Source organism: Brachycentrus maculatus, unplaced genomic scaffold (assembly GCF_059751285.1).
Source record: "Brachycentrus maculatus isolate JH-2025_06_01 unplaced genomic scaffold, ASM5975128v1 h1tg000361l, whole genome shotgun sequence".
Classification (NCBI taxonomy): domain Eukaryota; kingdom Metazoa; phylum Arthropoda; class Insecta; order Trichoptera; family Brachycentridae; genus Brachycentrus; species Brachycentrus maculatus.
Window position 1 is genome coordinate 736,654 of NW_028281110.1, and position 13,453 is coordinate 750,106.

General features: G+C 28.9%; 1 protein-coding gene across 1 annotated transcript in view; it reads right to left on the reverse strand.

The window, feature by feature from the left end:
- Positions 1 to 13,453, reverse strand: part of Trpgamma (Transient receptor potential cation channel gamma) — an 89,201-nt gene that overhangs the window by 25,739 nt on the left and 50,009 nt on the right. The window contains exons 4-7 of the mRNA XM_088269724.1: positions 10,187 to 10,329; positions 7,285 to 7,474; positions 5,035 to 5,217; positions 894 to 1,128 (exon numbers count right to left, since the gene is read on the reverse strand). Coding sequence (XP_088125850.1) covers positions 894 to 1,128; positions 5,035 to 5,217; positions 7,285 to 7,474; positions 10,187 to 10,329 — 751 coding nt within the window. The remainder of the gene's footprint in view (positions 1 to 893; positions 1,129 to 5,034; positions 5,218 to 7,284; positions 7,475 to 10,186; positions 10,330 to 13,453) is intronic.

Consider the following 13,453-nt stretch of genomic DNA (forward strand, 5'->3'; position numbering starts at 1 on the left):
TTTTACAAATCTATCTATGAATATAATAGAAAAAATGTTTATAAAATTTTACAATACAGGTCTACTACATATCTGCGGACTTTCAGTGCAAAACTATAATTGATGTGTGAACATATCAAAAACATGATCAAAACTTTTATTCATAACATATTTTTAAGCAGTTTAATGTACATATGTACATACAACTATCAATGTTGGATCTGCAAAAAACGACTAAATGAAAAATGAATAACTGATACTATATGATTAAGGTTCTAAAATAACTTGATATTTTACGTTTGCTTTTTAGAAATCGTTTTTTTTTTTTAATTAATACTCGTACGTTATGCATATCAAAAAGGACGTTATTTACTAGCCAAAGTACCAATATTTAAAGTATTTTATTAAAAAAATCTTTAAATTCATCGTACGCATATTATCAATTTAAAATAAGGAATCCTCACTGGGTTTTCCCGTACCGAGGGCACATTTTACGGGTATTGTTTAATGAGTGTTTGTTAGTTATTCTTGTATCAAGATATACGATATGTTTCAAATCTACCCACCTCTATTATCCAATTGTAATCGTAATATAATGTAATGTAATATAATTTATACGTTGTTTCGTGAATGACAATAATATTGACATTATTTATTAATTTTTCATTTTATATAAAATTATTGTACAATTTAAAATATTCCACCCTTACTTGAGTTTTTTCATACTGAGGCCACAATTATTGATAATGAAAGCAGGTAATAAAGTAAATATTCTGCATATTTCAGTAAGTATTCTACAGATACAAATTGAGTAAAACAAAATCAATTTTTATTATAATCAATCACATTATAAATTATCGTAAATAACAGCAAAGAAGGAAGATTTAAATGTATCCTGAAGAAATTGGACTTACACAAAAAAGTGAAATAGCTCGCAGAGTGGCAAATAAATTTGATAAAGGGTTTTCTCATGGTCCTGCCAAGGGCGGAGTGCGGAGCCAGGATGTACGCGATGGAGAACAGCGGGAACATGATGCCGATCCTGACTATCTCCAGCGCCTGCAGGGCCATGTTCTTCCTCCTGAAGCCCGGAAGGCCCTCGTACCAGATGGAGGCGAGAAGCTGCTGGACGTTTGGGTGCGCTACAAACTGAGCAGAAAGTAATCACATATTGAGTGTGTCCAAATACTTGTTCACAAATCGCTCACTCCTTTCAACAACTTCATATGTCAAAAAACTTGATTTTTCAGGAGATCGTTTTTAAAGTTTGAAAATATGTATAATAAAATGAAATAAAAATAAATATCAAGCCACTTTTTGAACTTTTTACTGTGCAACAGATCTTTTTAGGTAAAACCTGAATGTTTTTTCTACATTTGAAAAATATTAAATTTATTTGAAAAAATAATTAAACAATACCTTTTCTTCAAAATGCAAAAACAACACTTTCTGCCCTATAGCGGGTAAATATTAAGTTAAAAATATGCCGCTTTTTCTAGGATATAGAACATTTTCTGGGCATTCCGAAAACACGCACAACTGAAAATTGACGATTTTTGATATATGACGTTGTTGAAAGGAGTGAGCGAAATGTGCGTTTATGCACATTTATGCACAAGGAGTTATTTTTACAATTTTGATATCTCAACGTAGACGGATAGAAGTCTTTGGAAGAATATATAGGAAGTCTGGGTATTTACGGGGCTTATGGCCTGCCACAGGCTGGCTAAGTGTATATTCTTCTTCATTTATGCTGAGATGTCAGAAATGTAAAAAGAAGTATAAGTTGATGCAAAAGAATGTCGAAGTCGAATGTTAAGTACTTATGGAAAACTATTTTCGATAATAAAAATTCAAAATAAACTCATAAATGAGATTATGACTTCGCATTTTAAGTGCCTGAAAATATATCATGAAATTTTGAAAACAAAATATAAATTTATTTTTTATAAGTGAAATAATAATCGAATTTACTTTTATGATAATAATTTTATCATATCATAAGCGAGAAAAATATAATTTTTCCCTTTTTTTTTACAAAAATGTTTATAAATAACTAATCGAAATTTTCGTTTGCCGGTTTTGAGACTTAAGCGTCTCTTCGTTAGGACAGTCACTACAGTAGCATACTAACATACTAACATTGCTAAATATTTATGTAAAAAAGTAAAAATGTCAAAATTGTTATGTTTACTCCCTTATTATATAGTAAATTGTAATCATAAAAGTAATTTTTATTTTTATTTCACTTCAAAATTGTACACACTTCTTTTATGTAATATTTTATGATGAAAAATTTATAACCTTTCTTTCAAACATCAGAAATTTAATGACAGTTACGAAGTTTTCCTTATTTCTAATTTTGTACTACAAGTGTTATCGATTGAGTTTTTGGACGTGTTTAAGACGCGATCTCTATTTTAAGTTTCATTCACGACGTTTCTTAGAGTACTTTTCGTACATTTAAATAAGTGTTCACTTAAAGCTGTAAGGGTAATTTCTGACCCTTCAAGAGTCGCTCTGTGACCCCCAGGGTATTTTAACTCACAGTTTAAAAATCACTGCTTTATTTAAAAAAAGGTTCTAAATACATAAACTTCGAACAAGCTGTGCTCATATAGCTATACAATAGGCTTTTGTCACGATGTTGGATTATTAACTAATAAATTAATACGAAAAATCACAAGACTATCGATAATATTCTAATTAAGGGAACTAAGGGAGATATTAAAGCTTAAACATTAGATATTTGAATAAAATGAAAAACGTGCGATCGCATACGTCATCAAATTTCCGTCATCGAACGTTTTATGACGTCATATGGTTTATTGTCTATGGTTTATAGAGCTGTAACAGTAGTAGTATGGATTGTTTGTTTACCACTACACTACCATTTGTGTTATACAAATATGAGGGGAGGATGGGAGGGAGGGTGGAGCATAGACATCAACAAATAGAGCCGCCAATAATTTGGCAATGACACCAACATTAAAATAACTCCATCGTTTCTGTGACGTCATTCATTGCCAACTTATGAAAATAACGTTTTTTCAAAGGCGAATTTTCCAAAATAAAATGATGAATGAAAATATTAATTAAATCGGCTATTATAAACACAAAACGAGTCTAATACAATATTTTATAGGTTGAGTATGTTAATTTAGATATTCCTCTAATTAATTTAGAATCTCTTTATTATGTGTGTTAATTACATTGCTCAGTAATAAACTGAATGTTTCCTTGGTATAAAAAGATGTCTCGTCGTTGAGAGATTGTTATTCGATTCATCTTAAGTTGAGTAGTAAAAATAAGGGTATCATTATGAAATATTGTAATTTTGTTTCCGCTGTGCTGGTCACGGTTCCGGAAGCGTATACATACCATCCACCCTCAGGTTGCTACTCGGATCTAGCTGACTAACGGAACTAACTAGTTACTTAATCCCCATCACAGCTAAAACTGGGACACTTCTAGAAACTCTGTGATAGTTTCCGAAATTAGTATTTATTCATATTTTCAGTGACAGGGACATTAAAAACAATTGGCAGTAAAATAGAGACATAATTATAAATGTTAATGACAATTCACAGTAAAATTTGAGATGAAATGTGTCATTTTTGTTGGAAAAGTTAATTGAAGACTGAAAAATGGATGAAAAAGGGTTAAAAATGCCTTTATTAAACTAAGAACCGGAACTTATATTTAAATTCTATTGAATATTTAATATAAAAAGTTTTGATTTAGTCTTAAGGTTCAATTAGTTTTTAAGAGTATTTTACTGAAACTTATTTTAGTACTCTACCGTCTGTGTACTTATGCATATGTTTATTTTCTCACAAGTTGTAAGGCTACTTATCTACTCAAAATACGGAGGAGAAAACGCGATTTTTTTTAAAGTCCAGGGAAATTTATGACTCTGGTTAACAGTAGAGCTTGATATATCTCGCGAAGATATATACACAGGTTTTTCTAGTATGTATTCATATTATGTTAGCGTAATATTTTTTTTCTAACGGTCTACTCGAATTCGGATAGCGTCTACGAAAATAGTAATAGCATAAGAAAATATTGGCGACAGAGTAAAGTCTGCGTAGGAGAATGAACTTATATAGTGTCTGTATAAGAAAATGTCAATATGAGAGGAAAATTAAACTCTGTTACTTATCTTTTTGAATCATATATCATACGTATAATTATTTCGAAAAGGGTTGCTCTATTCCTATTTCAATTTTTACGTGTTATTTTTAAATACACGAATATAAAAAAAATCCATTAACAATATCTTCTTCTTCGTCTAACCCTTTTCCGAACTCAAAGGTGCATAGGGCACTGCATAAATTTATCCAATGTTAAGTTGATTGTTTATTATATGAAGTAAGATCAGATTTAAGCTTAAAACAATGTACTTATGTACCTATATGATTAAATACGTTCAAGACACAAATACGCAAAAAATCATAAGTGCTTAAATGTGCTGCCAAAATCTACTTTCAAATACATTTCACAATTCTTTTGGTAAAGGGAAATTTTAACATCTATGAGTAAGATTTTTTTTAGCAGACAGTCTTTTAAGATGATATGTCAATTTAAATAACGTCTAAGTGGAAAAACCCAAATTTGTGAACAAACAATTTGAAACACTAAAATATTTGAAATTATAATATTCGTTTACTTTTCCACAAAAGAAAATCATTATCTACTAACGATTAATAATAATAATAAATTTTGATAATATATGTAGCGGCATTTTCGTAAAATACTACCTCAAGGGGGTTTGATTGCGCTTGAAGTTGTTTTACAAAGAAAATTAGTGTATAATTCATATGTAACTTTGTTTTAAAATCACTATACATATTTAATTATAATGTCTACCGATTTCGAAGCTAACCGGTAGACATTATGATTAAGTTATAATAAAATATTTATAGTGATTTTAAAACAAAGTTACATTTTAATAATAAAATGGAAAATCGCAAAGTTAATGCTTCAAATATATAAAAAAAGAAAATACGTGTATTAACAAAAAAAGATAACATCAAAGTATTCCTACTGTACCTTCTTCTGTCTCAATTTGATTGCTAATTTAAGTCTATTCAGCTGCATTCGCTCTCCGTGCTCGAAGGCAGGTCCCGTGGGATCGTGGTTTAGGAGGACTTCCAGTTCGTGGGAACTTCTTGTATGGTCTAGTAACGCTGTCGCAAACTCCTGACACTGCTTTCTGAGCTCCTGGTACTCTATCTGTAAACACGGATCAAATATTATTATTCTTTTAACCCTTATCCACGCCAAATGGTGTACACAGCATTGAATCAATGTATGTAGTGTTATATTGATCGTTAATTTCAGGTCAATGAATTTTTTCAAACATTGACAGGGATTTATGGACCAGGATTCATTAGGTAACAAATTGATAATTTTTAAGAATAGACTCTTATCAAAGTAAAAATATATGTTTATAATTAAAAAAAAAAAAAAACCCGAGTAAAGAAACCGCGATTTGAGAACAAGCATTTGAATACACGCAAAATATTGTGAATAAAATTTTAAAAAAAAAGGCTTAATCATATATTTTTAATGGTAACTAACTAACAAATCTTCACTCTGTTTCTCAATCTTCACCTCTTCCACATTCGTGCATATCTTCATATATATCCACCGATTATTCCTGACTCCTGACCACCTTCAAGTATTTCAAATACTTGATGATGCCAAGTTTTCCTCTGTCTTCCTCTGCTCATATATCCAATGACAGTTGCCTCATAAATTTGTTTCTTTACACTTTGACCATCTCCACACACCTTTCTTAATTTTATCGGTAATGTTTATCTTATTTTTCCCTTTTTATAGTGATGGGAAAATAATAAATTGTTTGAACCAAAAAAAAACGACGCCTGTATACAATATCATTATATACAGACATCCTACGTGAAAAGTATAAATTACATACGAAATTAACGAAAGAATTAATGTTTTTTTAATGAATTTAACAATTGTGGAGTTTAAACATTTTTCCATTATCCTTAAAATCCATCGCTAACACCGCAGGTGATTAATAGCGATTTAATACTCGGAATAAAGCTAGTTCAGTTCTCAGGTTAGGTACGGTAGAACGAGACTGGCCTACAACGAGCAAATGAGTTTTTTCAGTCCTAAATTGGTTAGATTAAATGCGGCTAGAGATTAAAGGGAGTCTTTTTTGCGTATCTCCTGACGACTTACAAAAGTAATAATGATAAATTATATTTTGTTTAGAGATATGTTGTAGTATAACGCATTGCTATATTCTCCAACGTCAAAATTATGAGGTACCTAATGAATCATAAAAAGAAAAGGAGAGATATGAAAAATAACCTTTCTTATATCTTTTGTTTATCAAAACATACATATCATCACTGACTTAGGTATTTAAAAAGCTACATCAATCAGGTTTATTTTAAAACGTGTTCAAGAAAATACAGGTGGCACAATGGGTATTGATGGGTTTAAGAGTGTTATTTTACATATAATAATAAAGGTTTATGTATTTTATTTACACATACAATGCAGTATCCATTTTTGTTGTTGATTATGACGGCTTATGGTTCTAGCAAGATGGGGCAAAAAGCCATACTCCGCGAATTTGCATGACTGATATAGAAATATATTTCCTTGACGTCCTGTATCCCAACACTATAGTTTTAATTAGTTGACATTACTCATTAGAACTTGCCCCAATTTTTTTATATGGAGATTTTTTCAGGCTAGAACTTCGAACGCTAAATATATATATATATATATATATATATATATATATATATATATATATATATATATATATATATATATATATATATATATATATATATATATATATATATATATATATATATATATATATATATATATATATATATATATATATATATATATATATATATATATATATATATATATATATATATATATATATATATATATATATATATATATATATATATATATATAAATATATATATATATATATATATATATATATATATATATATATATATATATATATATATATATATATATATATATATATATATATATATATATATATATATATATATATATATATATACACAGTCAGAACTTTAATTTTGACCTTCAAATCAAAATTAAGACCTAACTTAGGTTGCGCTTAGTCTTACACTAGGGAGGCAGAAAATGTGATTGAAAATTATTATATAGATATCTAGAGTATCTATCAATTTTCATTTTATTTTCAGTTTATTGGTATAGATTTTTACGACGTCAGAGGTATTTTCTTGAGGATATATTTACTTTAAATTCGTGTTCCATGAAGCTCAATCTTCTCAGCTCCCAGGAGAGCTCGAAGGCTGTGAGGATGGGGTCCTTGGAGGATAGGGCGATGAGACTGGGGCTGGCGAGGGCACGGTATGCGTTTATCCTGGATCTGGAGTGCCTCAGGGAGTCTTCCTGGCGTGACGTCACGCACTCGTCACACCCGCACCTGCGGAAATAAACGATTTGCTTTAGGGTTGATAAATAATACCGAAAATAAACATAAATAATAAATGATTAACAGCCTCATGTGTACTTATAAGAAATTCTGTGAAAAAAAATCTGAGAAAATAAAATGAAGAGATGCATGAACGTAGAAGAGGCGAAGATTATTTGAAAAGACAGAGTGGTGTGGCGTTCCGTTCTCTCTGCCTTACCTGCAGGGAAGCGGCGTGATAGATAGTTAGTTAGGGAAAATAATACTACTGATTTATTTCCACGATTTTTTCTAAAAATAATCTAAAAAAGCAAGCATTTATTTATTTATTTTATTTTCGAAAAAAAAATCAAAACATTATTTTATAAAGCTCGATTTTTTTTAGTACTTCAATATTTTAAAAAACTCATAAAGTAAAAAAACCGATATTTAAAAAAATAAAAAAAAACGGATTCGTTCTTTAAAATTTCTGGGAAAATATTAGCCCTTAAGTATACTATACTTATAAAGGTACGATACTAAAATGTGAAAAAAAGCTTGAAATATTCGCACAACATTATAACTGAAAATTTCAATAAATGCATTTTTGAAGGCTGAAGGGTCATCAGGCTATGGTTTTTTCAGCCGATATATTTTACTGCCTTAAATGATGTACCGTGTTCCGTTGGGTGTTAAATACAACTCACTCATAATGGTGATAGTTTTTTTGCACTTTTTGTTTTGTGGGCGTTAGGCTAAGGGATGAGTGACTGTGATAAATGAGGTGAATTTGTCAGTAAAATCTGAGCATAAAAACGGTGATGGACGTCGTAGGGGATGATGAGGGTGACTTCCTTATCTGACCTATTCTAAACTCGTGCCCAGATAACGCCGACAGGGCTTTTTTTTCTTTGAGTGCTCTGGACGCGTGTAAGGTTTTTGTCCGGTTGTTTTATTTAAAATTTTAGATGTTCAAATGCCTATTGAGTGACTGTTTTGAGAGAAGGTGTAATATGTTTATAAAGCTTCAAATCCGTCACGTTTCAGTATGTTACAGTAGTGATAAGTCGTTACAATATAAATCAGCATGTTTTGTAATTCGTTCCTTCCTTACAAAAATATTATATTTGCATCTATTTCGCAGTGCGCAATTAAGCTATATCAAAAGGACGTAAAAATTGCGTTCAAAAAACGATTACACATTTTTTCAACAAGTAATATATATGTAATAATAATAACATAATAAAACCCTTATCCGCACCCCAATGGTGCATAGGGCACTGTGTCATATAAACGCAGTGATATCTTGATCGTTTACACATGAAGGAAAGGTAATCAGCCCTCTGCTTCAGCTACTGGTCCAAAGGTAATATTGAATAAATATTACAGTGAAAAAATCAGTCATATTTATTTTACCCCCTCCTAGGAATCGAACTCGGGACCTCCAGGACGGTAGCCGAGCGTGCTGACGATTACACTACGGAGGCGGACAGACTAGTAATAATAATAACAATAATAATTTTGATAATTTCTGTAGCGCTATTTTCGTAAAATACTACCTTAAGGGCCTTTCACTGTGATTTAATTGGGAAAAAGGAGATTGTGGAAATGATTTACCGAATAACTGCGTTTTTAGTTTATATATATTATGATACATAAAATAATATCATTATAATGAGTCTTACGATCAATATAATATAAAGAATCAGTAAGTACTGTATTACATGCTTCAATATGGGCACTAGATTGAAATCACTCGTCTGAAGAGACAAACTGATATTTCTACATTGACCTAACCTAAAATAGTTAAAATTATAAGCTAAAATAATAAAAATGAAAATGATATTTTCTGGTGTTTCTCATGTATGTGATTATAATCCAGTATTCGGACCTCTCATATGAATAAAAGAGTTTCTGCTCAATAAAAAGCTTCTTTTCATCTCACCAATAGATGTCTCTAGTGATTCAAGAACAATGTTTCATAATTGGTTCATATAAATAGAACTTCCAAGATTTTGAGTAGTGTGGTTGTCAATAATAGGCAGAATTGGTCAATGTTATACGTGTATAAAGTGATCACTTAAACCATACTATGACGGTCGTCAGCCCTGTAAATGCCCAGATTTCCATATTCTTCTTCATTTTTGATGAGATGTCAAAAAAAAGAACAGGTCAGCTCAAAGTAAATCTTTTTATTGAGCAGAAACTCTTTTCTTGGTATGTGAGGTCCGAATCCTGGATAATAATCACACACATGAGAAACGCCAGAAAATATCACTCTCATTTTTATCATTTAAGGTTATAATTTGACCAGATAATTTATTTACCACATTTTGAGTGTGTCCTTATTCATAAATCTGGATTATCTCCAATCATAGGAGTATTTTTCATTATATTTTTTGATATCTCAAAAGATGTCAAAAAATATTATGAAAAATACTCCTATAACTGGAGATAATCCAGATTTGTGAAGAAGTATTTGAACACACTCAAAATGTTGATATATGTTGTATATATTTTTTCTTTTTTCCAGACCTCCATATTAATTTATTTGTCTTTTTCTATTCATCATCCCCCGGTGCCAGGCATGACGAATTATCGAGTTTCCGCCGTATTTGGTATCGAAGTGAATGGTAAAACATATTTTTGACACAAAAATATAATATATTGTAATAATAAAATAATAAGCACACTGTGTTGTCAATACTGTTTATGCCGGTTGTATAGTAGTAATGAGATCGTTACCTGACGTCGTGGGGCATCGGAAGCGTGGCTCCGCGGTCCAAGAGGATCTTAATGATCTCGTAGTTATCTCTGTGGGCGGCCAGGATGAGGGGGGTGATGTCGGGGGTGAAGGTGGCGGTGTCGGGGGGTAGGGCCTCCCAACTCTGGAGTAAACAACAACAAATTATCATTCTCAGCATTTTGGGTCCAATTAACAATAGAAAAGTCATAAAAATTGAAAGTCATGTTTGCAGACGTCTCCCAGTATTTTAAATAATTTGGTAAGGATCTTGCGTACATTCAAGGGTCTCGGCTAAATTAAAAGTAATATACACAAATATATAAATAAGTATACACACATATATATATATATATATATATATATATATATATATATATATATATATATATATATATATATATATATATATATATATATATATATATATATATATATATATATATATATATATATATATATATATATATATATATATATATATGTATATATATATATATATATATATATATATATAAATATATATATAAATATATATTTATATATATACATACATATATATATATATATATATATATATATATATATATTTAAATATATAAATATATATATATATATATATATATATATATATATATATATATATATATATATATATATATATATATATATATATATATATATATATATAAATAAATATATATATATATATATATATATATATTTATATATATATATATATATATATATATATATATATATATATATATATATATATATATATATATATATATATATATATATATATATGTGTATATAAATATATATATATATACATATATATATATAAATATATATATATATATATATATATATATATATATATATATATATATATATATATATATATATATATATATATATATATATATATATATATATATATATATATATATGTGTGTGTGTGTGTATGTGTGTGTGTGTGTGTGTGTGTGTGTGTGTGTATGTGTTTATTATTAAGTTATTTGTCTATCATGGGTCATATAATCATGGGAGACATGACCAATTGATACGATCTACTTCAAATCTTTCCACCTCCATTATCCAATTATGAATGGATCTTTTATAAGAAGTTTCGTATTTTTATGCCTTTTTTATTTATTTATGTAATTACAAATTACAAAAAAAGTTTCAAAAATTTGAGTATTGTGCTCGTGAATCAAGAATTGTGAATGTTACACGTAATAATTTAAATCAGTCTTCGGCAGGTCGTAAGTCCAGTAAATACCCAGAGTTCCATATCTTTTTCATCTATGTTGATATATCAAAAATGTAACTACCATGATTTGTTTATTAATTAATTTGTTTATTTTAAATATGCTTCTTAACTTATGTTTTTCTCATTTATTTCTTTCAAATATGATTATTACGCCTATTCATTATACCTGTTAATTGTTTTTATATTTTGCCATGTTTGCCAAACTTTTTATAACTTTATTATTTGTGTCTTGTTAACCTTAATAACATGTCCCAAAATGAGAAATAGAAATTACTCATCGAGAATATAATAATATGATTTGAAAAAAAAAAGAAAATTCTGTTCATTAAAAATACGTGTATTTTTGTGACGTGTTTATGAAAACTCAATTTACCATTTTACCCAAACTTGAGATGAAAAATAATAAAAAATCCTTTATAAATGTACACCTTACCAAACAACAAAGGTATTAAATAAATATTTCATGATTCGCTTTCTCGAACAGATCTTTACTTTAATTCTTTGAAATCTGTTCTATTCTATTTTGGGAATGTTACTAGCCTAGGGGCTCAATTGTTTATTTTGCTTGGAAGGAGCGTATTTTCAAGCACAGTCATCGTATACGAATATAAGCTTAAAATTTGGTGGACAATTCTAAATTTGCTTATACATAATCTCATATTAATGTTTTACATTCGAGATACTTATATGGCATATAATGTAAAATAAAATGTCGTAATATGCCATTAGAAATTCTGTCGTTATGACCCTGGACTGGACCTGGACCTGGACCTGAAGCGGAAGGCTCATCACTTTTCCTTCGTGTGTTAACGAAGATAACACACCATCAATAAAGATAACACTGCTTCTATACTATGCAGTGCCCTATGCACCATTGAGTGAGGATAAGGGTTAGAATTAAGGTGAAAAGATTAATTTAAATATTGTATCGATGGCAATTACTTTCCTCGTCTAAACTGACTGATCGTTCTAAAATTAAGGCTTGTACTAAATAACATATTCATATATTAAGAATATCATTAAAACGCTTTTTAAATCATTTTCATATTTCGGCCTTAGGATAAAGAAATTTTAAGTTTTAGGTGATAAATGTCAAAATTTCTCAGGTCGAAAAACGAGTAATTTTTTTTTGGATTTTTGAAGGCACATTTATGCAAAATAATAAATAAAAAGAGATTTACATTTTTTTAAAATTTTGCCCTTTTTTGATAATTATAATTTAATCTACGTATTCATTTATGTAGAGTATAATACCTACATCAAAATACGATATTTAATTATTTTTTGAATATGTACTTTGTACTCACCTTGTACTAATTATAAACTATCAATATTTTTTTACAAATTAGCTGCAGTAAAAAAATTGTTTGATGGATATAAAAGTATTCATTCCTTTATGACGTATGTATTGAAATAAAAAAAAAATAAACACTTGTATAAGACCACTTTTTGAATTTATTAATGTAAGCTCGGCTAGTTTCGAAAACTACCGATGAACAGGTGAAAAAACAAACTGATAGATTTGATTTTTAAAAAATTTTACTTAGTAAATACCACTTTTACTCAAAATCTATCGTGACACGTGTATCGATGAGGATCTTTTTCAAACATCGTATGCGCAATGCATCGAAACACGTATTACAATAGATTTTAACACAAAGTAACTGCCGAATTAATTAATGAAAAAATTGTATTTATGTACATTAATAAACTTAAAACAGTCGAGATGTGTTTACATTAGTAAACTCAAAATCTGGACTTTTACATGTATATTATTATTTCATTTTAATCAACATGTTATTCCACTAAGTCGATGTTATAAACATCTCATATCTTATTTATTGTTTCGGCATTAACTTTGTGGTAAGACATGTTACAATAATTAAAGAAAACACTTTGGTTTTTACCACTTGAGTTTTATTATAGACTACATGTTTCAGAAGTTAAACTTCCATCATTCAGGTCTGTATAATAACTAAAATATAAAATA